This window comes from Monodelphis domestica, chromosome 4, assembly GCF_027887165.1.
Source record: "Monodelphis domestica isolate mMonDom1 chromosome 4, mMonDom1.pri, whole genome shotgun sequence".
NCBI classification, from domain to species: Eukaryota; Metazoa; Chordata; class Mammalia; order Didelphimorphia; family Didelphidae; genus Monodelphis; species Monodelphis domestica.
Window position 1 is genome coordinate 351,200,789 of NC_077230.1, and position 27,226 is coordinate 351,228,014.

General features: G+C 36.0%; 1 protein-coding gene across 3 annotated transcripts in view; it reads right to left on the reverse strand.

Annotated features, from left to right (window-relative positions):
• Positions 1–27,226, reverse strand: part of LOC100018508 (NACHT, LRR and PYD domains-containing protein 3) — a 47,518-nt gene that overhangs the window by 13,555 nt on the left and 6,737 nt on the right. For 2 of the 3 annotated variants that reach the window (XM_007491099.2, XM_007491098.2), the window contains exons 3-6: positions 18,279–19,920; positions 8,246–8,440; positions 5,493–5,663; positions 3,853–4,023 (exon numbers count right to left, since the gene is read on the reverse strand). In XM_007491099.2, the coding sequence (XP_007491161.2) occupies positions 3,853–4,023; positions 5,493–5,663; positions 8,246–8,440; positions 18,279–19,920 (2,179 nt within the window). The remainder of the gene's footprint in view (positions 1–3,852; positions 4,024–5,492; positions 5,664–8,245; positions 8,441–18,278; positions 19,921–27,226) is intronic. The other variant, XM_007491101.2, reaches the window with a different exon arrangement.

A 27,226-nucleotide genomic window follows, 5' to 3' on the forward strand; every position in this document is an offset into this window, starting at 1 on the left:
ACATTCAGGAGAGAGATTAAAAGGAGGGGAGGAGAAGACTTTATTTAGAATGTGAGAGAAGGTTCCATTGATGAATGCTTTTATGGGTGAAGAAAGATGATCAATGAAGAGAGATGAGAACCTTACACTGAATGAGGCTTGAGGGATTTGGTACTCGAGAAATTTGTCCTTTAGGGATATGGGGAGAGTTGAAAGCTCTGGAGTCAGTTTGTATCTGGAGGAGTGGGAGAACACTGAAGGATCTGGAAGATTTCTAGGCAAATACAGAAAAAAAGGTTAATGAAAAAGGTTACACATCAGTAGTGGACTACTTAATCAGAGATCTTGTGGGGGTACACCTGTAATCGTTACCATTGTTCTGGAAGTGAAGAACAATGGAAAAGGGAAATCCATGAGGCAAGTCCTATAAGATATGACAGACATTGCCTAGAAAGTAGAGTCTAGAATTGGATACCTTTGAAACTTTGAGAATGAGAATATAGGGAAAAGGAAAAGGGAAGATAATTATAGAAGTCATAAATCAGAGAATGAGGGTCTAGAAATGAACCAAAAAAGAAAAAGCATATTTGTGAAATTTAAATGCTATGGAACAGAATTAACAGAGGGGGAGTAGAAGAAAAGGAAGAAACAGGGGCACAAAACATATAACCAGATAAAAGTAGAAAAAAAGGAACTAATATAAAAAAACCTAAAAAGAAATGGGATATCAAATAAGAAGTGATCAGGGATGAGGAAAAGAAAGTCAATGGAAATAGTAACACCTTAGGAAAAAGATGAAAATAAAGAAGCTGAAAGAATACTATATTGTGTTTACAGCATTAGAAGGAAATTGGAAATGAAAAATGCCTGCAGAGACATTAGTGCATCTATGATCACAAGAGAAGTTATTGAATGGAAAAATAATCTTATAATCAAATTTTTCTGATATGTATTTGATAAGCTAAATACACAACAATAATTTATACCTACAACACTGTACTAAATATTTTACAAATGTTTTTTTGTTTGATCATCATAACATTCCTTGTAGGTAGGTATTATTTTAATAATCATTTTATAGGAAACAGTCCAACAGATTAAATGACTTGTTCAGGATTACTCATCTAGGAAGTGTCAGATTTGAAGGAAGAAGGCCAGAAGGAAGGAGGTCTTCTTGACTCTAGGTATATTATTCTATCCATTATGATAAATATTTATATACACATATATATGTACTAACACAGAGAAACTAATTAGACATATATAATAGATGAGATACTTCTAATGTATATATGTAATTACATAAGCATAGTTTATATATATATATAACCCTGATATTTCATTATGCAAAATTGACAAAAATGATAATATATAGTAACATTTAGTAATGGAGGGGTTGTAGAAAGATATACACTCTAATACATTGTTGGTGGAACTGTGAAATGATGCAATCATTTTGTAAAACAATTTAGAATTATATAAATAAACTGGCTAAAGTAACTATACTCTGAATAAGAAATTCCACTACTAAGCATATATACCCCATAGATAAAGAAAAAAAATTTCCAACTCTATATACTCCAAATATTCATAGCATTACTTTTTCTGATAGCTAAGACTCAGAAATAAAGTAGATGGCCATCATTTGAGGAATGGCTAAAGTAATTGTGGTTCATGAAAGTAATGGAATATTGCTGTACTGTAAGAAATGATATATGTGACATATAGATAGATACATGGAATGATCTACTGAGAAAGATTACTGAGTGATGTCAGCAGAGTCAACAACACTGTAAACACAGTAACCACAATAATGTAAATGGAGATTGGCACACCAAAAAATCAAAAGTACATTAAGAAACCTATCTTAAAGATAAAGTAGAACTCAAATAAAGAGAAATGACAGGACACTCCTGACATCTCCAAATGGAGGTGTTACAAATTGCAAATGTTTTTAGAGTTTTTCAATGTATCAAAACATTGAGCTCATTTTTTTTCTCTCGAAAATATTATTTTTCATAGGGGATAGTTCTCTGGGAGGAATAGAAGAGGGATACATGATAGACTATGAGGATGTAAGAAACAGAAAATGTCATTAAAAACATTTTAAAAATATGAAGTCAAAATACCCCATTTCCCCCCCTTTTTTGTGAGGGCTACTAGATTATGGTAATGCTATTCAAATACAAATACATGGTTTATACACATTTCAGCAAGGTTTTGGACAAATTTTCTCATGATATCCTCATGGACAAAATAGGGAAATGTTAACTAGGTGGCAAGATGTTAGAAAAACAGGATATTTATTAGGTGGCAAGAGCATTGTGCTAAGTGCTGGGGATATAAATTCAAGGAAAAAAGATGGTCTTTCTGTTAAAGGATGTTATATTTTAATGGAGTAATATAAGACATAAAGGTGAGTGAGACATCAGGGAAAAGGGGAAAAAAGGAAGGGGACAAGCTTTTATTAAGTTCCGACTGTGTGCCAGTAAGAGGCTGTTGTGGCTCAGTGGTTAAGAATACAGAACTTGAAATTCAAATCTGACCTCTGACACTTTCTAACTATGTGTCCCCATCAAGTCAAATAACCTCCGATTGCCTAAAAAAGGAATCCACTAGATCCAGTGGAGAAGGAAATGGGAAAAAAAATACTTCAGTATCTTTACCAAGAGAATCCCATGGATAACTATGGTCCAAGGGGTAACGAAGAGTTGGATGTAACAATGACTGAACAATAAAACTTGTGTACCTATACAGTGCTAAGCACTGTATAAATATTCTCTTATTCCATTCTCTAAATAACACTAGAAGGTAGATGCTATTATAATAACTATTATATGTTTGAAAAAACTGAAGCAGACAGAGGTTAGGTGAATTGTCTGGAATCAGCTAGAAAGTGTCTGTGGTAAGATTAAATTCAGGATTTTCTGACTCCAAGTTTAGTATTCTATCCACTATATCACTATATCAGTTAATTTCCTCTTGAAAAGGGTGCTAACAAGGAAGTGAAGGGCAGAGAGCAAGCAGAGTTAAGCCTTTATACACCTAAAACTTTGCCCAATGTTTAGTACACAATAATCTCTTACAGAATACTTTTTTTTTATCCATTAATCCTTTCATCTATCCATTCATTCATTCATCAGTGGTAGTAGTCCCACCACGTCCATTCCATGCATTTGCCCTATGCCTTGTTTCTCTTTTCTGAAAAAAAGTTTAAAATAATTTTTGTTGTCTTCCATATTCTTGGCTTCCCCCCCCCCCCCCCTTCCCCTGTAACCTGAGATATAATTCATGCGAGTATAATGACTTGAACTAATCAAAGTTGACTGGAAGTTCTCTGACCTTCGCAGGTATTTTCTTTCTGTTTTCAGCTAACCATAAGCATTCTACCTTGCCTGCTCAAGTAGCTGGTTTGGCCAGAGTGATAGCTTTCAGAGGCATTTTCTTTGGGAGAATAAAACAGATGCAAAATTATAATTCAATACTTAGTCTTATCATCATTTTGTCAATATTTCATCTATCTCCAAAGCATGATCTTATTCTTTCCCTGATCCTCCTTTCCCTTTTAGCAAACTGAAACAAAACATCTTTTTCATTATCTTTAGAATTTATTGCCAGCTTCCTCTCTTAAGGGGTCTTAGCTCTTGAGACAATTCTCATAGGTCTATGTTACTCGAATTAATTTTCAGTTCTTTGACCTTGCTTTTATCTCCTATAAATTTCTTTAAAAAAAAAAACAACAGACAACCCCCACCCCCCAAATCTAAATAGATTGATAAGTTCTTTGTGTATAGACTTCATTCTTTTTAGGCATTTCCTCTTTTCTCTCATTGCAGGAAAATCTAAAATGGTTTTCTTTCCTAAGAGACTTACTTCAGTTCCTGGAGGTTACAGTCTGAACTTCCCAAGGCCTCACAAAGCAGGTTCATCCCAACATCTCCAAGAGTATTTTCACTCAGATCTAAATATTTTATTTTTCCATGAGCCATGAGAGCAGAGGAGAGATTCTTACAGCAAGCATCAGAAAAGCGGCACCTGGATAAACTGCAAGGTAGACATTCCCTGTGAAAAATGATTCCACTTGCCCATCAAATCTATTTCCTTCTAAAACACAATTGTGCCCATGGTTTCTTGAGAAACTCATGGAGTACTAGTGTTATGGATACCTTGCCTTGACTATCAGTCAAGTCTATAAGCAGTTATTAATCATTTATAATTAATTATAGTATTCTGTTATTAATCATTATTATTAGGCACTATGCTAAGTGCTGGAGGGCAAGAAGAACAACAACAACAAAAAAAAAACCCTTAACAAGCCAAACTACTATTTCATGCTTTCAAGGATCTCATAGTCTAATGGGAAAGACAATATGTAATTAAGAAGGTAGACACTATATATATATATTGATATATATAATTGATAAAATGAATCAACATGTCTAGTCCATGGAGCCTGTGTAAGACAATTCCCCATCCAATCAGTGTGTGTGTGTGTGTGTGTGTGTGTGTGTGTGTGTGTGTGTAGTTATGGACATCACATTTAGAGTAATGAAAAGAACAGTTAAGCTAAACTAGGAAAAAGTAACTAGGAAGTACAGAATAGGAAATTTAGCTTTACTTTGACTAAGTATTTTATTTTGTTTGCACACAAAATGACTTTATATTGATGTATTAATTCTGAATCTGTATTCACTTTTTGTTTAAAAAAGCTGTACAAAGTAAGATATGCCTTTGTGTTCTGAATTATATGGAAAAAGGAAGGAAAAGGGAAAGAAAGAGTGCTAGGAATGGTGCCCAAAAGCTGGCAGTGACCAAGGAAATGGGGAAATCATGGTATATGGTATATGGATCATGGAGAAAGCATGCTACATCTCTTTATCCAATAATTTAGGTAACTTAGGAGTCCAGCAAACTCAGAAGAGTTGATGCCTCTACTTGGTGTCAGAGAATGAAGTTTTAGTAAAGAATGAAAGATGAAATGTGAAGGGCTCTCTTAGGATTAATTCCTAGAATGGTGCCCATTTTCCAGGACAAGGGATTATGGATCAGTGAGAACTAAGAACCAGAAATGGTTAGAATCATTATTTATAAAGAGGCATATTAAGCTTAACTCCAGAAATGCTTATCTTTTCTGTCATAAGAATCACCTCATATTCTGGGGAGTTTGGAAGGAGAGAAATCTCTCAATCAATGGGAAAAATCCTAGGGGAGTTAACATATGAAACAGAATGTTCCCACCCATTGAACTTAGTGACAACAGAAGGACCTTAACAAATAAAAGAAAGTATCTTGGCAATTACTGGGTTTTGTTTTCTTTTAGATGTGTATGACTCCATGTTAGGGATGATGTAGAGTGAATCCTTGGTTGTAGAGGGGTTGATCAGATGATCTCTGAAGTTCCTTTTAATTTTGTGATGAGTGTGGAGACACTAAACTGTTATCTTTCATTCTTTCTCTCAGCCTGTTCCCAATGCACAAAGAATTCTCCCCGAAAACAATTTGCATGGACTTACTTTAGTTCTTGTATATTACAGTTCTGATTTCTTAAGACTTCACACAATGCTTTTATTCCTTCATCTCCTAGGAAATTCATGCTCAGGTCCAGATATGTCAGATTTTTGTTGTTCTTAAGAAGGGATGAGAGGTGCTGACAGCAAGAGGCAGTGAGCTGGCATTTGGACAGACTACAAGAAAGGCAAAGTTCAAAGTAGAAATGAGCTTCTTTCCTCAGAGTTCATTCCCTCCCTCTCAATCCCTTCATGATTCATTGGCTTTAAACATAGAATAGTCAGTCACTTGGTCAGTCAGCAAGTATTTCCTACTGTTTACTATTTGTAAGGCTTTGTTCTAGGGTCCAGATATACAGAAACAAAAAATGTCTTTGTCCTCAGGAAGCTCACATTTTAATGGGAGAAACAACATTCAAATAACTATGTCCATAAAAAATGTATACAAATGAATATAACAGGTAATCACAGAAAGCACTAACAGCTAGGTGGACTGACTAGACCTCCTAATGAAAGTATAACTTGATCTGAATCTTGAAGGATAGTGAAGAGGGAGACTATTCCAGGCTTGGAAAATAGCCAATAAAAGACAGGAGTTGAAAGATAGGGTCATGAGAAAACAAAAACAAAAACAAGATGGCTAACAAGTTTAGCTGAATCAGAGTATACAGAAAAGAACAAAGTGTAGGAAGACTAGAAAAATGGGAAGTGGCTAGTGTAATAGCTGGCTTGCCAAAACTGTAATAAGGGGATTTTAAGGGAAAGGGGGAAAGATTTAGGAAAGGGAACACACACAAGTAAATAAATAATTTTATTAACAAAATGAAGGGAATGGTAGGGAAGGATGGACCATCTGACTATTTCCCACCCAGATTCTTAACACAATAAAGTTTCTACACTAATTTAATCTTACTAAACTAAACTAATCTACAAGTTAAATAAAGGATAAAGTCCAAACAGGGAGCCCAGATTCTCATACTCTCCAGAGTCCTTGGTGGGTCAGACTGAAAAATCTAGTTGAAGGTCCTTAAAAGATCAAGGAAGTAGAGAAATCCTCACCCAAATCACTCTGCCCACCAGAATGAATGGGAAAGTCCCACTCAACCTTTTCTTGTTGATAATCCAAGTCAGGCACCTTAAAATATGGTTATTTCAGAGAGTCTCTCAGATTCATAGCTTCTGTGTTGAATCCAATTTCAGAGACAGATAGTTGAAAAACTATCCAACAACTTAGAATCTTCACCCAGCCATTTCTTAAGAATCTAGGCTTGAGGGGTGTCAATCAATCTTTTCAACTTCTTTGCAACTTCCATTGCTACAGTAGCTTGTAAAGAACTTTATAACTCTGACCTTCTTAAGTCTTAGCGATACAAGTTCCTTCCACTTCTGGGGTTATCTTTGGCCAAGCATACACTAATTATTTATAAGTACTTAATTTACAATATGATCTCACCTGAGAAAAAAGGGACATTTGCTGTTTTCTCTGGATTAGCATGAATAATTCAGAGGGATTGTAGAAATGAAGACAGTAGAGAAAGAAAGACAAATGAGACATGAAGTCATCATTTACAAATTTACACATAATTGGAAAAAAGAATAGAGCTAGGAAAAACCTTAGAGGTCATTGAATCCATCTCCTTCATTTTATAAATGAGGAAACAGCCATAGAGAAAATATTCAGTGCCCTATCTACTTATACAATAGTCAGAATAACTAAAAGAACATGAAGAAGAGAAGAATAACAGAGACATAGACTCACAACACTGGTAGAAATACATGCTAATTTTTTTTTTTATCTACATCTCTAGTTACATGAATTGATCTTTACTTTTCCTCCTATAAATTTAACTGATCATTCTTTGGAACTACTCTCATCTGGAATCTCTTCCAATCAAAACTTGCTCTCAGAAGTGGTCTATGAGGATAGATTTGTGTTATTGAGAGAAGCCTTGTGTCTTGGCACAAGATAGGATGTATTCTCTGGCCAAAGGCTGGAACCCCTCCAACCTGTATGAAGCAGTGGAGCAGCTTTGGTCCTGACCAATTCTCAGTAGATTATTTGGCTGTCCCTCCATGAGAGAAAGACATTTTATGAGTTTCTATTTCAACTCAGCTACTCTATTCTCACTCTTCATTCATTGGTCTACACCCATAAAATTCTCTCCACATAGCTTTCCCCAATATTCTTTCCCAACACCCAATACCATGAAGGGGCCAGAGATCACAGAATATTGATGTTCTGAGGCACATACTTCTGAGGTCAATTAGCCCTGAACAGCAACAGGAATCTCCTTTACAATATCCCTGATAAACAACTATCAATTGACCACACCATGACATCCAATTCAGGGAATTCATATTATGGCAATGCTAGTTGTACAAAAATGTTTTTTTCTTTTAAGAGTCACTCTTCTGATGATACTCTTCTCTTTTTTCTTGGAGAGCCTTGGATCAAATCCTAATCATGCCACTTGCTACCTGTGTAAACTTGGGAAGTCATTTACTCTCCAGATCTCAGCTTCATTATCTGTAAATGAGGGTGTTAGACCAGATAACTGAGCTCTAAATCTATCATTTCATGATATTTGAATTCCTCCTTTTCCTTGTTCTTCATTTCTCATGTTTTCTCTTTAAAATGTTTCATTTTTACCTCCCACTTTTCTTCTATATCTCTTCTCCTTTCCTCTGTCTTCTGCCTCACTTCTGTCCTTTGTCCTCATATTTATGGCACCTTCTTTAAGTAAGTACTTCAAACTCACCTCAATTTTTGTAATTTACAGCTAGATTGACTTAGTTCCGAGCAAAGGGCATTCACAGCTGAATTGGCAAGTTCAGTGCCACTCAGGTCCAGGGTCCTTAGGTTTTGATTCTTGGAAAGCACTGAAAATAGATGCTGCCAGTCAACCACAGCAAGTTGGAAAACTTTGAATTGAAGGGATTTCATTTGGAACCTACTGGAGAGGCAGAAAGACCAAAAACCTTCATACAATTCTTTCAAAATAGCTTATAACTTTTTATGTTGTGTACTGGGCTAAACATTTGGGATACAAAACAAAAATGCTCTCAAGGAGCTAACAATGGGAGAACTATGGAGAAGTGTCATGGAACATCAGAAATTAGAGAAATCTATTAGAATTTCTATGATGTTGATGTTAAAATTGCAATGACAGTGCTTACACTTTATTTATATCATATAATGTGTCCATACTTTCCAAACTACTTTCAAATACCTTTCTCATTTTATCTTTATAAAAATCTGAGTCCATTTTATAAATGATGACACTGAAGTTAAAATTAAATAATTTACCTAAGATTACATTACCCCCCAAAAAGAATAACAATCATTTTTTTTTTGCTAGGGGATCCCATCAAAAGGAAGTGGTGGCAAAAATTATAATAGAAGAAAATCCTATTATACTGATTGATTGGATGTCTATTCATAGGTTTCATGGAGTGCTTTATATAAATCCAGTAAAAATATTCCTATAACAATAAAATATTCCTGTATAACTATATATAGTTGATAGTAGATAAAGAACTTGGACTTGGGTAATTTTATTCAAATAAAATGTCTTTTGCTAAGCAGATTATGTTGGGGAGAGATCACACAATGAGTTTTCCAGTGCAAGATTCTCTTAGGGTAAGTATAAAAGGTGAAATGATGAACTTGTTTTTTTTTAAGGCCAGACCTGATGGAATAGATGTGAGGCTTTTTGTTATTATTGTTTAATTATTTCAGTCCTTTCTGACTCTTTGTGACCCCATTTTCTTGGCAAAGATATTTGGTTTGCCATTTCCTTCTTCAGCTCATTTTACAGATAAGAAATTGAGGCAAAAAAGTAAGTGACTTGCCCAGATCATATAGCTCATAAGTATCTTAGGCCAAATTAAAGCAACCAAACAATAGTCTTCCTTACTCTAGGCCCAACACTGTCTCCACTGTGCCATCTGTTTGCCCATGGGAGGTTCAACTGTCCTATCAATTCCATACCTATCACCTGTTAGTTTTTTCATACATCTGCTACTTCCTGAATTCTATCTCCTGCTCCTCCAACATTCAGGCTCTGTTCAACACTTATTCCAAGAGCGAGTAGAGCTCTGTGGAATTGAGCTACACCAAAGGATGGGGATTCTGAAGACACAGGGGACTTTGATACAGCTTGTTGTTTTCAAACTTTCTCTAGTAATAGTCCCACTTTTTATTTTTATAAAATATTCTTAGGTGCCTCAGACATTCTTTTCATAAAATAATATGTGTCATGTTCTAATATCAGAATTTATTCAAATAAGATGAAAATTGTTACTTTTCTAAAATAAAATGTAAAAATATGAAATGATAGTGTAACATTTCATGAGAAAATTCAGTATTTTTCCTATTATAACATAAACATAATACAAAATAAAAATAATAGGATGAGTATCTTTGTTTTTAATTCAAAGTATCTCAAATCATCATTATTCATTGTACATCTATTAGTAATTCCTTTGAAGCACTAATTTAGATCTTCACATGTTAAATAATCACACAATTTAATCAGTGAGCAGGCTAAAAGCTACTAAATTGTACATTTCCCCTTTGACTTAACTATCCCACTACTATGCTTATATTCCAAAAGGATTAAAGAGAGTGGAAAAATATTTATAGTAGTTCTTTTTATGGTAGCCCCAAATTAGAAACTAAAAGGCTATCCACTTTTTGGAGGATAACTAAATACATTATGATGTGTGAATGTAATAGAATCTTATTGTGCCATAAGAAATGATTGGCAAATATTGGGCAGCTAGGTGGCACAATGAATATACTGATCCTGAAATCAAGAAAATTCATTTTCTTGAGTTCATAAGATACTAGCTGTATGACACTAGTTAGTGCTTACGTTCTGTGCAGTAGGGTTATGTAAGGCCAAATATCTCCCAGGCTACCTAACTTCTTCCTGTTTCCAGTTAAGCAATTAGCACCGGTTAAGGAGAAGATTGCCCCAAAACTTAGCATAGCTTTGACCAGGCCTGAAGGTGGGACTCAATATCTACACCTTGCTGGTCATATTGGTGGCCATTTATATCTGGCCTATATACTTCATCATGGAGAGATGTAAAAACTATTAAAAATTGAAGACCAAAGGAGACATAAAATCATAACATTTAGCCCTGGAAGGGACATTGAGGATGATTTATATGAAACTCATAATTTTATAGTGATGGGGGAAATAGAGACCTAGAGAGTTTGAACGGCATGCCTACCTTTCCCAGACATTTTATACCCTTCTTCCTTTTTAATATTGCATAGTCCATCAATATTTGCATATTTCCCATCCATCATACCTATTATCTCCATCTGACTTCTCCATGCCTTTGCCCAGTCTGTCCAATAGGGAAGGTATCTCATCTTTATCCCACCTTAGAATGCCTAGTTTCCTTCAGAACTCAGCTCAAGAGCTGCCTCCTACACGGACCATTTCCAGATTTCCCTATTTGTTAGTGCTTCTTCCTCTTGTGAAATTAGTTTTTACTTTCTATATGCTTTATTATGTCTCTCTGTGTATATATGTGTATATAGATATGTTTGCTGATAGAATATAAGATCCTTGAGAGCAGGGAATATTTCTTTTTTGCTTTTGGATCCATGGAACTTAAAATGCAGAGTGGCGCATAATAAGTGCTTATTGATTGATTGATATATATTAATTTTGTATCTTTTCCAAGGTCATATTGGTGATAAAATCTAGGTCCTAGATTAGAATCCATGTTCTCTTACTTGTAGACCCACTACTTTTTCCACAATAAATCATGTTGCTTTCCTACATAATGCCATCATGATATTTCATTTGGTTCAGAGTATAGTGTGAGTACTGCTGAATTGTTGCCCTGGGCTATGTAGCTGATCAGGTAGAGATTTATAAGGCAGAACATTCCTACAAAATTTACACATGTTTTCATAGCATGGAAAAATATTGAATATTTGTTATCTGCCAACCATGTGCTAAACGTTAGATCCAAGAATAAAAAGTGACTTTACATGTTCTTGAGAAATCCATGTTCTAAGTGGGTGAAGCAAGATATAAATGAGAGTTCAGTCAGTTTCATAGAATATACTACTGATCTCAGTATGTATGAACATGAGCTGAGAGAACACAGCACTGGGCAACAAACAGGAAAAGAATTCGTGACACTGGCAGCCATATCCATCTTGACTTTTTGGATGAGAATACCAGGGCTTATGACATAAGAAGGAAAGAAATAGACAGTCAGGTAGTTTCTTTCAAGAAAAATTCCCATACCAAATAGCAGTCTTTTTGCTTCAAATAACTAGTAATTAAATAATACATAAAAAATTAAAAAGTAATAGCAGCTCTCTTTGCAGTAGTGAAGAACTGGAAATTGAAGTGTTGCCCTTAAATTGAAGAATGACTAACAAGTTGTGGAATATGGTTGTGATGGAATGCTACTGCATTATAAGAAATAAGAAACAGATTAGTTTTGGAAAAAAATATGGAAAGACCTATGTAAAATTATGAAGAGTGTGAATCAAGAGAACATGATCTATAGCAACAGAAATTTTATTTGAAGAATGACTTCTGTATGTCTATCTCCAGAGAAAGAGCTGAGAAATAGAAATAAGTAAGACATAGTTTTATATATACACATATCTTTTTGTAAAATAATGCCTTCTCTGATGGAGGAGGAGAGATAAGAAGATAGTTAATTGTATATTTAAATGTAACAAACAAATAAATAAAAGAAAGTCTAAATACTCAAAAACAAAATAATACAAATCCAGATAATTTTGAAGTTTATCTCACAATTATTGAGTTGGCAAAAATCAGTGTTAGAGGTGTTGTAAAAAGATATACACATTTATTTACCATTGGTGGAGCTGGGAATTGGTCTAAATATTCTGGAAGTCAATTTGGAAGTATACAAAGAAAGTGCCTAAGGTTTCCATATTCTTTGATGGAGAGATTCCAGTGATTAGCATAAAAAAGGCATGCCACTGATTATAATTAAAAAAAGGATTCAAAATTCCAATGCTGGTTTTATTGTGAAATTATGTTATTCTGCCATTTCTGCCTTAAATAATTGTTTTAGAGAATGAGTGTAAAGTATTCCCTAAACTTTGAAATTAAATGCAAATGTAAGATATAAGGAAAATTGCCATAGTAATAATGGAAAATTATTATTTCTGTGGTGTTCTGAGGTTTACCAAGTGTTTTCTACACAGCAACCTTATGAAATAAGGTAAGGATTTATCTCATTTTACAGATCTGGAAGATATGAATTAATTTCCTGTCACTGGAAATCTTTAAGGGGAAGAATGTTAACAACTTAATGGAGATGTGGTGGAAGGGTTTTAGATAAAGATTTGTACTAAATAACCAGGAAAATCCCCAAAACTTAATTTTCTATTATTCTATAACCCACTGTGCACTATCCAAAGAAGAAAAATATTGAAAAATAATTTTATCCAACTATATTTTCACCTGAATCTTTATTTTTATTTGGATAAGAATAAGCATACCCTAAATCAGGCTTCTAAAAAAAAGAGTCAACAGGGGGCAGCTGGGTAGCTCAGTGGATTAAGAGCCAGGCCTAGAGATGGGATGTCCTAGGTTCAAATCTGACCTCAGCCACTTCCTAGCTGTGTGACCCTGGGCAAGTCACTTGACCCCCATTGCCTAGCCCTTACCACTCTTCTGCCTTGGAGCCAATACACAGTATTGACTCCAAGACGGAAGGTAAGGGTTTAAAAAAAAAAAGAGTCAACACAGGAATTCAAAAATATTAAAGTGGCAGTATTCAATGTCTATATCTATTTTTAAATTTTCCTTTAGAAAAGCCTATTTCTTTGGCAGCAGTATTTTTTGGTAATTACAAAGTAGTACTCTAAAACTTCATGATCATCATCTTTATTATGAGCAAAGTGGTATGCAGAATTGCCAAAGTCTACATTTTGACATAACAGAGAGGGCTCTAGCCTGGGAGTTAAAAGTTCTTTCAATCCAAACAAATATATTTCTTAAGCACCTGGATACAAAGCACATAAAAAAAAAAGTTTTTAAAGTTTAGATAACAGTTAACTTAGTCCCTTCCTTCATGGAACTTCCACTCCTGAAAAAGGAAAAAGGCACAAATTGAAACACAATAAAATAGTACAAAGTTACAAAATAAAATGTTATGTGAGGTTCTAATTCAGGCTGCAGAAATTGTCATATAGAGTCAAACAAGTTAAATATGATTCCTGTTCCCTATTTTAACCTTTCAGATATCTTAAGACAGCATTCATACTTTGCTCTTCCTCAAAATATTCTCTTCCCCAACTTAAATAGCCTTCTTTTCTTTAGCCAATCCTTCATGATATATTTTCAAGACTCTTCTCCTTTCAGATCATTATCTGGACAGAGACAACTTATTGTTTCTCCTCAAATGTGGCACCCAGAACTGAACTTCATAATCCAAACGTGTGCTGACTATGAGAGTGTACAATAAACCCTTAGGCAGGACACTAGGATTCCTTCCTCTCAACAGGATCAGACTTGTTAGGAGTTGGAAGAAAATAATCTTAATTTTCACTCTCAGATAATGGAACACTGTGTCCCCAGGAACACGTTCAGTTTGGACATAAATGCATTTTGGATGTTGTGTAAGTTCACTGGCTTGACCAAGTGATATCGACAGAGTATGACCTGCATCAGAACCTTGATTGTTCCATTATGGCAATACATTGCTAGGTTTTTTTGTGTTTTTTTTTTTCCCACCCCCAACAGAGAATTAGCCTGCTTTTGCTGTCTTTGGTGAAGAGCCTAGACTTCAGAGAACTATAAAAGTGCATTTGTAGAAAAGCCCAGAAAGCTTAGTGATGGGCAAACTTTTATTTAGTGATTTTATTCTCAGAATAACATTTTGGGAATGTGTATTTTTAGCCCTAGGGCACATACATTTAACCACAAAGCTTTCCTGTGTTTATTGAGATAACTCTTCCTGGCTATCTTTGTTGGTTTGAGGAATATATAAACCATCACCAGACTTTTTTTTTTCAATGGCACATTTCAGAAGAGATATTTATAAACTAAAAGGTTGTCCTGAAAGGGCAACCAGAATGGGAAAGGGAAATAGTTATGTATGTATGCATGTATGTATGTAATGATAATCTGTTGAAAGAAATGAAAAGAAGCCTGAAGAAGAGAATATTTCTAGAAGTGGTATTAGAGATGAGACATGTGACTAACTTGAAATATTGAAATATTGATATTTTTACAGTATGTGACAAGACTTCAAATATTTCAAGTTAGTGAGGTCTTGTCTAGGCCTCTGGCCTAGGCACGTTTTCCTTATCCTGTATTTTCTTTAATCCTTAATACTTAATAAACCTCTAAAAAATATAATACTCCTTGCAGAGAGAAACTAATTTCTACCTGCCTCAGTCTCCCCTAAATTTTAATCTTTACAAAACAAGGAGATTTTAGATTGTTTGGTTCTAGGGATGGTTTAAGTAGAAATATAAAGAAATTATTACTCTGGGCAAGTCACTTTATCCTGTTTGCCTTGGTTTAAGCTTATCAAAATTACCACTGAAGATTTGGTAAAGAGGAAGAAGCTTTAATACTTTGCAGATCTTTGGACTACTGATACTTCTGATGCTAATCACAAACACTAACTTGGTTTCAGCAGATACATGGTAGTTGCCAGGTTTGTGTGATACCAGCTGACTGGATTTTGCTTCTGTACATCCATCTGTACTCTTTAAGATATGTTTTTTTTTTAAATTTTATAAAACCCTTACCTTCCATCTTGGAATCAATATTGTGTATTGGTTCCAAGGCAGAAGAGTGGTAAGGGCTAGGCAATGGGGGTCAAGTGACTTGCCCAGGGTCACACAGCTGGGAAGTGTCTAAGGTCATATTTGAACCCAGGACCTCCCATCTCTGGGCCTGGCTTTCAATCCACTGAGCTACCCAGATGCCCCCCTTAAGATATGTTTTAGCTTTTTCATAGATAGCCTTTCCCGTCTTTGATGTAACTTTTTAAATAGCCATCTTCTTCAATGTTTAGCACCAAGGCAAACAGGGTAAAGTGACTTGCCCAGAGTAATAAATCTAGTAAATGTTTGAGACTGGATCTGAAATCATGAAGATGAGTCTTCCTGATTCCAAGCTTAGTTGTGTCCACTGTGCTACTTAGCTGCCTGTGACACCTACCTGCATATATCCACTAATCTATTTATTTTGGTCTTTTAGAGAGCCCCTCCCTGTCAGTTGGGGTGTATGGGGTGGTCAGGGAGGAGTAGTATCTCTGGTATGGAGGGCTTGTTGTACCCTCCTAGGGCAGCTCTCCAGCCTCTGACCCTCACCTGACACCCAGCTCTCACTTGTGGCTCCCAGTAGCTGCTAGCATGCGGCAGAGGCCACACCCCGGGCAACGGCTTCAACAAGCCGGCTAAACCTTGTGCGGGTAGCCATCGGGTCATCGACCCCTGGTGAACTAAGGCTTTGCTCACCCAGCATGTGAAGACTGCTTCGGCTGAAAGGAAGAAACCAATTAGAAGGTTCAACGGCTGAGATGGCGATGCAGCAAAGCACTGTGGAGTGCTCAGGGCATGTTGGAGCACAAAAGACAACACGCCACCCAATGCAGCTGAGAAAGTCTCCAGGTGTAATGACTTTTCGTGCCACTGGACCCAGGCTTCCAACGCTGAGAGAGTGGGACTGTCTCTGTGCATCGACTTTTCCACTTAAATCTCCTTCATGCACAAGTGTCTTTGTGCACACTCATCTATACACCATAGATGAAAACGCACAAAGACAAATGTCATCCTCGGTTACCAAGAGACTACTACTACTACTACTACAGATCTGGGAACCGATCCTCATAAAAGTCAAATAGTTTTACATGGTCTCACAGCTAGCAATTATGGTAATACCAAGATTTCTGGCACTCCAATAGTAATACTAGCTAAGAATAGCTAATATGTATATAGTGATTTTAGTTTTGCAAAACTCTATAATATCTCATTTGATCATACATGATAACATCAAAAGTATAGGAATTAAAGGTAAAATACTTTGGAAATTATAAATTTGGATTAAAAATAAGGCATAAAAATGGTGATAAAAGTAATTTCACATTTCTATTGCATTAAAAAAATTTGCCAAGGGCTTCCAACTTCCTTATCTTGTGAAAGAAGATACTTAGAGTAAGGGTTTACTTCATATCTCTCACCAGGAAATGTGACTTCCTGAAACCTAGCCTGACTATTTGGAGTCATAGAATTCTAAAATATTAGAACTGGAAGGGACCTTAGAGGCTCCTAATTCAATACTTTCCTTTTATAGAGGAGGAAACTGATGCCTAGAGTGGTTGTTAAATGTCCAAGGTCAGGTGGTTGGTGATAGCTGAGATTGGAGGCCATCCTTCTTAATTCCTAGCATTATATTTTTAATTTTATTTGGTGGCACTCCATGGTAGTTCTGGACCTGGAGTCAGGAAGACCTGAGTTCAATTCCAGGCCCATACATTTATAAGATGTTTGCCCCTGGACAAACACATTCCTTCTAAAGTTGTTCTGAATATTAAATGAGATAATATTCATCAAGTTCTTAATACATTTCCTGATGCATGGTACACATTTAACAAATGCCCATTTCCTTCATTACTTCTTACACCACATTAATCCTGGGGTACAAAAGGATTCTAAGAACAAAGAATTTATGATAAACTGGAAGATGGAAAGTAGAAGAATTAATTTATATTGTTCTTAGCAAATCACCAGAAGACAATTATAATCAAGATACTTATGTTATTTCATGGACACAAGATCTCACTCTTGAGGATTTGTTTCTTTCCTGAAAAATATTTGAAGAAGATGGGGGCATCACCAAAGTGTAGCTAGATAAAGTAATATAGCCACATATCTTTAGTTCTTTAAACCTTCTGCCCTCAGTCAAAGAAAGGTCAGGATGGGGCATGCTAAGGGTACACATTTTTCCCAAAGTGAGGGTTGAACCCCAAAGAGATAATAAGGAAAAAGACTTGTACCCAAATATTCATAGCTGCGCTCTTTGTAGTGACAAAAAATTAGAAAATGAGGGGATGCCCTTCAATTGGGGAATGACTGAAAAACACTGTGGTATCTGTTGGTGATGGAATGCTATTGTGTTGAAAGAAATAATGAACTGTACGAATTCCATATGAACTGGAACAGCCTCTAGGAATTGATGCAGAGAGAAAGGAGCAGAACCAGGAGAACATTATACACAGAGACTGATACACTGTGGTACAATTGAATGTAGTGGACTTCCCTACTAGAAACAATGCATTGATCCAGGACAGTTCTGAGGGACTCATGAGAAAGAGCACTATCCATATTCAGAGGAAGAAATGTGGGAATAGAAACATAGAAGAAAAACAACTGCTTGATCACATGGGTTGATGGGGATTTTATTGGGGATATAGACTTTAAATGATCACCCTAGTGCAAATATCAATAATATGGAAATAAGTCTTGACCAATGGCACATGTAAAACCTAGTGGAATTGAGCATTGGCTATGGAAGGGGAAGGAGGGGAAGAAAGAACATGATGCTTGTAACCATGGAAAAATACTCTAAATTAACTGATTAAATAAAAAAAATTTAAAAACTTGGGAAAAATAAAATAAAGGATATATCTACCCAAAGTGAGGGTTGAATATTTGCACCCTCTCCCCAATACGGGACTGACACTGAGTCCTTCCTATGGGCAAATGGAAAACAAAAGCCAAGGGTCTGAATGAGCATAGAAGAAACATGGGGTACTTACGCTATGTTGAGGCGGATTTTCCCCAAATTATGGCAAAATTTGATGCAGAAAACAGAAATCAAGAAATGTAATTTGGAATAAATGTTTAAACTGATTTCCTGGAAGTGAGCCATTGCAGTTGTTACAAACTCTTCATCTTGAGTTTCATATAAATGAGAAAACATTTCTAGTAGATCATTCCTCAGAGATGGATCTTTATGTTGCTGTTCAGTCACTGCTTGTATCCATTGCAATAATTCCAGCTTTATTTCTTGTGATATTTTACAGTCATATATCTCCTCTAGCCTCTTTCTGTTGTCTGCATTCAGGAAACCAAACAAAAAATGCACGGTTAAAGCCACAAAGCTAGTGGCAGAGTCTCTGCACTTTGCTAGAAGGTCTTTGACTCCTGGAATGGGAGGGACTGCTCTGCCACCGGTTTCCTTCTCTTCCCCAAGGGCATAAAACATGGCAGCAAAAAATTCTTGGAAACTCAAGTGAATGAAGCTATAGCAATTTTCAGAGTCACTATCTTTCTGAAAAATGTGCATATCCAGGAAAGCAGAGACATCTGAGGCCTCTAACCCATGCCTCCTGAGGTCATCTCCATCAAACAGGATTTTCCCTTCCCAAATTCCCTCTGCAGCCATGCGACAGAGGCTCCTGTGGTGCTGAACTGAACAGCTTCTGGCACCAGGGGTCGCTAGACTAGAAAGATAACACATGTATAAGGTCGTGGTGGTTTTGGAGGCCTGCTTAAGATCCTTTTTTCTCCTCATCTGCTGCTTCATACAAGTGCAGATTATCCAACACATCAGTGGGACAAAGCACATGGTGAACAAAGTTTCATTGTTAACTATCAAACTGAAGGCTTGTTGGGCTTGATCTTCATCTCCAAAAAACTTGCAGAAATACTTCCACCTGTCCTCTTCAGAGAACCCTAGGATCTCCACGTGACGTGGGTTTTCAAATAAAAAATCACATTTCTCCAGAGCAGTGAGTCGTGTAGTGATGAGCAGGGAAGACTCAAGCAACATGGTTTTCCTCAATAAACTGCTCAGGAGAATAGGCACTGGCTGCTGCAGATTCCAGTCTTTACACAGGTCATAGCTGTGCTCATCACATGAAAATTTTAGTTCATCCAAGCCATCAATGACAAATAGGAGTTTTTCTGGATGGGACAGGATTCTTTTCATAGAAGCCTCTAGAAAAGGCCAATCATTAGCAATTAAATCAGCAAATCTTATTTTTTTTTCTCTTAGATGATTCATTTCTCTGCAATGGAGATAGAAAACATAGTCAAACTTGTCCTGGTAGAGGTTTCCCTCTGCCCAGTCCAATATCACCTTTCTGGCCAGTGTTGTTTTCCCGATCCCAGCAGCCCCTTGAAGCACAACAACTTGTGGATGGGCTTCTCTCTTCTTATCAGGATCAAATAAAGATGCCACTTCTATAAGCTGTCCTTGATTTTCCATGATCTCAGCATGTTCCCATCCAATGGCCAGGAGCTCATGTTCTTTCTGCTCTCTGTGACGATATTCTTGCAGAAGCAACAGTCGTGTGAATCGGTGGTGTAAGTTTTCATATTCCCCAGGACAAGAGTTCCTATCTCTCATGACCCGGAATTTCTCCATAATTCTATTTCTATATGTTGTTTGGCAACCTATAATAGTGAAATATAAGAAAAAATACAGTCACATTCAGAAGGAACTCTAGAGAGCAATGAATTCTCTATAATTAGGTTATGTAGTAATGCCCTTTAGGAAGTTCCTGTATCAACTTTTTTTGTGGTGCATTCTTTTTTTTTTTTTTAATCCCTACCTTCCATCACTAAAATCAATATGATGTATTGGTTCCAAGACAGAAGAGTGGTAAAGGCTAGGGGGTTGGGGGTGTGATTTGTCATATAGCTAGGAAATGTCTGAGGTCAGATTTGAACATGGGACCTCTCGTCTCTGGGTCTGGCTCTCAATCCACTGAGTTACCCAACTGCCCCAGTAAGTTCTTCAGAAAGACAATTGAGGAACAGAATCAGAATTTTAGATTATTGCATTTTAATAAATCTTAGGAGTCATCTAATTCCTACCTAAGGTCACAACTCCCATGTACACAACATCCCTGACAAATGATTGTTAATATCCATTTGTGAACTAGGTCGATGGGGATATTATTATCAAATGGGGAAACCTATTCAATTTTTAGTGGTCTAATTATGAGAAAGTTTCTTTCATTCTTTTTAAAAACATGGAATCGATTCTCAATCAGCCCTCCATTGAATGTACCAAAATGTGGGTTTTTCTTCCAACTTTGTATTGATGATCCTTTGAGAATAGAGAAGCCGAAATTATGGCTCAAATTCATCTCCCAGGGAAAACATATGGCACTGACATCCTGCCCTATCCCTAGACATATGCCCTTCAGGCAAAGGCTCAGAATAAGTCCCAGACTGAATGTTAGCAGTTAGTTTTTTTCTTGTATAATAAATAAAAGTTTCTTCAAGATGTTCTGTCCTGCTAATAGGCAAATAGTTAACTTGAAAGGAAATGGTCCTTTCTGAAAGTTTATGGCCTGAGGCTAACTTACCCAGAATATCCCCAGTTGACTTCACTTATAGTGGTTACATAGTTGACTCAAATGAAACATAGATTGGCTCTGTGTAAATAGTTATAGATTAGTGGTTATTCCTTCCTGATACAATTTATATAAGAGGCTAAACTAAATCTAGTCTAGGATTCCATGATACTATGTTCTTATGATTGCCACAAATGTAATCCCCACTGAAGCAAGTGCTAAGTAAGTATAATACTCATTTCATCTAAAATTCAAGTAGACAAATATTTATTAAACATCTAGTAGGAGCGAGGAACTGTGCTAAGCACTGGAGGGTACATTGGTCAAAAACAATTCTTGATCTCAAAAATCTCACAGTCCAATGAGGGAGACACCATGCAAACAGCTATGTGCAACATGATCTACATAGGATAAGTTGGAGATAATCAATAAAGGATAGTTACCAATGCTGAGGGAGATTAAAAAAGAAACCTTGTAGAAGGTGATATTTTTGCTGGGATTTGAAAGAACTCCAGGAAGCCCAGAGATAGAGATGAGGAGGGAGAACATTTCAGGCACAAGGGACAGCTCAGATTCTGAATATAGATCATCTTGTTGGATGAACAGCAAGGAAGCTAGTATTACTGAATTGAAGAGAATGTGAAGATCAAGATGGGAATAAAGCATCAGATCCTTGGAATGGTTAATGACATTATGTTGGGTTTGAAGCTAAACAGAGGATTCCATATTTGATCCTAGATTTTTAGTCATTGGATTTGATTGACTAAGGAGGGAGGGTGACATGGCCAGACTAATGTTTTCAGAATCAAATGTTCTAAACTTGAGTTCTCTAAAATAAAAAGGATCATCACTTTATTTCAGAATAATATTTGTATTTTTGTAATTCAATGATATAGGATTAAATTTGTAATTCAATATGATATAGGATTAAAAATTAATATCCAACACTCCAAGAATTATATTTTATAGTTTATTAATAATCACTTAAAATAGAAGAAATAAAAAGGAAATAGAAGAAAAACATCTAATTATCTAAGAAAATTAAAACCATGTGAGCAAGTTCTCCTGTCTCTCTCTCACCTCACCTCCACAGTGTGATATTACCGAAAAAGAGAGAGAGACAGGGCTACACCAAATTTATATCCTCTCTATATCAGCATGTAATGTGAGAATGAACATGGGATGCTGGAAATTGTAGTTTTAGGATACATAAATTAATTACACAATATATTTATTTTATTCACTTAAAACCACTTTTCTAAGGAGTCTGTTGGTTTCTTTTGCCTTTCTTTTTATCTTCAACACTTAGCACAGTACCTGGCATATGGCGGGTTCTTAAAGGATATCTATTGACTGACTGACCAGATTACTGAAGGAGTTTAGTACACAAAACATGACCATCATACAATTCTAAGAGTTCAAGAAGGGCAGAATAGGGTAATAGAAAGTATGCTGGATTTGAATTCATCATAATTTTTTTGAAATTACATCTCTGATACTTATAAACTATGTTACTTTCAATAATTTATTCAAACTTTCTGAGCTTAGGTTCCTCATCTATAAAAGAAAGTTGCTGATAATATTTTTTTCTATCCACCTTGTCATAGGATTTACTACTGAAAAGGAGTTGAGATATTTAGATGTCCTTTTAATTTTACAAAGCAGAAACCTGAATCCCAGGGAAGTTAAAAGATTTGCTTTAAGTAGCAAGTACCAGATTTGTGATCTAAATTTATGTCCTCTACTCTCCAATCCTATATCAATATTCTTTGGAATACACAATGCCACTCAGTGTAGTGATGATAATTCTTTGGAAAATCTAAAAAATCTTAGATTTTTAATTATTTATTATTTATATTATTTTATTTTATTATATATAAAATATTATAATATTTTATTATTACTCTATTATTATGAGTTATTGTTATAGATGACAAAATTATCAATGATATATAGTATTAATCTATAATTAGATATAGCATAAAAATCAGAACTAATTACTTATTGACTCTTACAGGACTTTTCATCATTTCTCTACTTTGTGCCCAATTTCTTTGTCAAGCATATTTTTAAAAAATGTCATTATTCTAAATCACTTCCTTATAGTAAGCACTTAACCTGATTATGCCCCCTGGTGTTGCTTCATTCACTCCATCTTCCACGTTTTTGCCTCTCTTTTCCCCGAGTCTTCCCTCCCCCATCCAACTAAAAAACTTAATTTTTTTTTCTTTTAAAAAATACTTTCAGGATGGTTTCATCATATATTACTAGTAGATCAATTTCTAAGCCCCATTCACAAGCCAGATTTCAGATAGCACCCACACGCATTAGGTTAAGCCTCTGAAATCAAAGAGTTCTCTTTGGTCAAGTAAGGTATGTAGATTTGAAAATAGAATGTTCACAGTATTTCCCTACTGTAAAAGTACACATTGCTTAGTAATCTGCCAGGAAAGGTATAAGAGGGCAGAACAGGAACTGTGTTTCTCAGAAATTTCTAAGATTGGGAGTGTATGGTCTGAGGAAAATGTTTTTGTTTTGATAATTGATTCTGACTTTGACCAGTTTCTCAGCTTTTGTAACTTTGGGAAATTGTTCTCTTGGGCAAGGGTGGTAGGGAGGAAATATGATGCATGCTGGGAAAAGTTAGAGAGGCAGGGTGATAATTTCTCCTAAAATTGACATAGGTAGACATCCAGGGCATGGCCAGCTAGACAATTTTTCCAATACCTATGACTTTGCAAACCTTTCAAAAGCAGAAATTGCATACCAAAGATGAAGCTGCTTTAGCTATCTATAGTGTGTAGGACACCTAGAATAGAAAAGAAGGCTACCCCCCCCCCCCCAAACTGACAGTCATTGACTCTGAGACCACGTAACACCCTTCCTCCATTTCCCACACTACTGGCATGACTACCGGATTCAAGGACACAACTCAAGCATATATCAAAATCCACTCATACATGCCTCTTTCAAGTTCTATGGAGACCTTGCCCTAAGCTTCAGAAGTTGTCTTGGCCTTCAACAATCAGCTTGGTCACAGCTTTTCAGAAGCAAAAGTCTGTCAGAGGCAGCAAAACTGAAAGTAACAGTTTTACAAAGTTCTAAACTGCTGTTGCTGAGGGGAAAAGAGGATCTAAACTTCTGTTGCCAGGTCAGAGAACTGAGGAAGAGAGGGAATGAAATAGGTTGAGTCACATGAGTTGGGAGCACTCCACCAAAACTAGGGGAAAGAACATAGTATCCAACTGGGGTCATGTCTGAGCATCCCATATTTATTTGGCAGAGACATGATCTGGTGAATTGTGAATTCCTCTGAGTGAGAGGAGACTAAGACTCTTTGAGATCAAGCCCCAAAGGAAACCACAACCAAAGGGGAAGAAATCAGGAAGTGAGTAATAAGGGACTAAGGGAAGGGTAGTGGGGAAAAGGAAAGTACCAAAGATTTCACAAAAAAGAAAAATATCATGAACATCAACAGATGAATTATTAGGATAATAGTAACAACAGAAGGAAATATGGCCTCCAGGTCTAATAAACAAGATCAGGCATCTATGAATAAGTACTAAAAAAAATAAAGGAAAATGATCCAACTCTTGTTGAGACATGGGGATGAGCCTTGCTCATCCTGATTACCTCCTTAAGTTAACAAGCTGTCCATCAGTATATACCTGACTTCAGGGGTGTGCTGGAACCAGCTCCCACTGGAAACTGGCAAATGGCTACAAATTAAGGCTTGATTTAATATTTTGTAATTTATCTAACCCTAAGAATATGATGGAGAAAAATTACAATGCAGAATAAACTTGAAAGTTATCCTGAGTACATTTTTTTTTTCTGGAAAATCAGTTGATAAACTTCTACCCATTCATCCTAACATGACCTACTCTTTTTTTTAGTCTATTTTTCTTCTTCCTCTCTTGTTCCATGCTGGCTTTTCACAATTCTAGTTTTTCCTCAGGAATATGAGATCAAATGAAAAAATCATATACTTCTACAAAGAGATGATGTGGAGCTTGGAAGAAGATATAAGGATAGGTGAAAGATGTAATTAAGAATATTGCTTTGGGAAACTCCGTGGCAAAGTGAATAGAGTGCTAGGTCTGGAGTTGGGAGTATCTGGATTCAAATCTGATCTAACATTTCCTAGTTCTGTGATGCTCAGCAAATCTCTTAACTTCAATTGCCTAGCTCTTGCTGTTCTGTCTTCGAGTTGATATTAAAATAGAGTAAGAGTTTTATAAAAAAGGAATTATGATGCTAAGACATTTTCAAAGTGTAATAGAAGCCAATGGGAATATTAAACTTGAGTTAAACTGACTGAAAATCTGAAAGTATACTGAAGATAGTACCCCCATAGATATGATTTATACCTTGAAAATATTTCCATACTATGTAGGAAAGGTGAGTTTTGTACCCATAGAACTACTACATATTGAGAGGAAGTGGATAAGCTAGGGAGAACATGGACATATTGCCATAAAAAGCTAAGAATGAGAACAGTTTCTATTGAATGATATTTTATGGTTGAAATTCTATCTCCCTCCCCAACTTTTTTTTTTTTTAAGAAAAGATGTAGCAAAATGTTCCTGTGAGAGCATTCTATTTGGAGTCAGGAGACTGATTTAATCCTGACAGCAATTTACTACTTTGTTAACTTGATCAATTCATTCAATCCATCATGGTTTTCAAGCCTTTACCTGAAAACAAGTTGCTGTTGAACTGGCTGCATTATCTTCCAGGTGCCTTCTCGCTGTATGCCCTATGATTTCTAGAATTCTTTGAACACCAAAAATGGGACAGTGTCACTCCCCTAAGTGAGAAAATAAGGAATCTGAGGAGATGGTGAGATGTAGAACCACAAATGAGCTGTATCTCATTATAAGTTAACATGATTTGTCTTTTTAAGACAGATAATATAAATTTCAAATATTAAAGTTCAAAATGGAATATAAGGTTAGAGAACATGAGAACTCAATTTATTCTCAAAATCTCCCAAAGTATCTTTGTCTCATTTGAGAAAACCACTCAAACAATTTCTTTAAAAATGCACTGTTTTGCTCAACTAAGCTATAAGATATTCAGAAAGTAAACCATGAGCTATATTCTCTTTAAGGGATCCAATGAAAAACTATTAGGAATAAGAAAGGAAAGAAGGAAGACCAAAACAATTGAGAGAAAATGAGGAAGGGGATGACTGTGTAGTGAATAGATGGAGATTTTGAACCCTAGACTTCAGTCCCCAGAAGTCCTTAGTATTTCCCAGAATTCCCTATAATCTCTCCTGAGTCTCCACATTGGCGAGATCACAATTTGTATTTAACTGGCAGTAACACCTTCCATGCTCTCTTCTCTGCCATTGAAATGATGTAGCAAGTATAGTGGTTAGCTAAGCGCAGGGATTTTAAATGGACTAATCAGCCATGGGCACCTGGTTTTATTTTGTATCTTCTTTATTCCTTGATTTCTAATAATCCTTAATAAATATCATAAAGTATAATATTTTTATTATTAGGGATATAATTTAATTTTTACAGTTATGGCATCCACAAAATCGGATGAGAACTTCTCATTTTTTTTTTAAGATAGCATAGATCATTTTTTTAAAGCCACATTTCTCCTGCCAAGGCTCTCTTGATTCAGCTCACTCCTGCTGCCTGCTCCTGCCTCCAGCCATCCACTTCTTGACTCAGATTGCTCTTCAAGCCCAGGCCCCAGCCCTAGCAACTCTACTCCTGATCTCCAGCCTCCGAGACAGATTGCCGCAGGCCAGCCCCAGGACCCAGGCTGCTGGTAGCTGCCCCTGTGTCTTTGGAATCACAAACCAACTGGTAAAAACTGGGGTGTTCTTTCCTTAGGCAACAATTAACCTCCATGTGGCAGGGGACCTCAGGGGGGAGAATGAGGAGAGGGAAGAGACTTTTCCAAACAGGAAGTTGATTACAAGTATGGCATATACTATGACATAGCAGGGTGTTGCCTATTTCAAAGGATGTTTTTTGAGTGCACAGATCCTTTTAGTTATTTTACCTGAGATTCAGGGGAGAAATTCATCTCCCTGCAACTCTTTGCCATTTGAACCTGCCCAATTTGAGATTCCTAAAACCCATGTTCTCTACTATGGGGAATTCCACAGTACTGACAAAAGGAATCTCAACAGATAAAAAAAAAGGTTATATTTTTAAGGCTTTTCAGACTTCAATTGCATTTTGCTGATTGTTTTGTTTAAGATTTCATTTTGTTGGTTTTAAGTTCATATATTAATGTATTCAATACTATTCTGTTACCCTGAATCATTCTAATGTACTGGGTTTTAACTACTGTTATATTCTGTTGCTTTTCCTCTATAACTATTCTGAACAAACATTATTGAATAAGCCAATATATGAAAAACAGCCTTT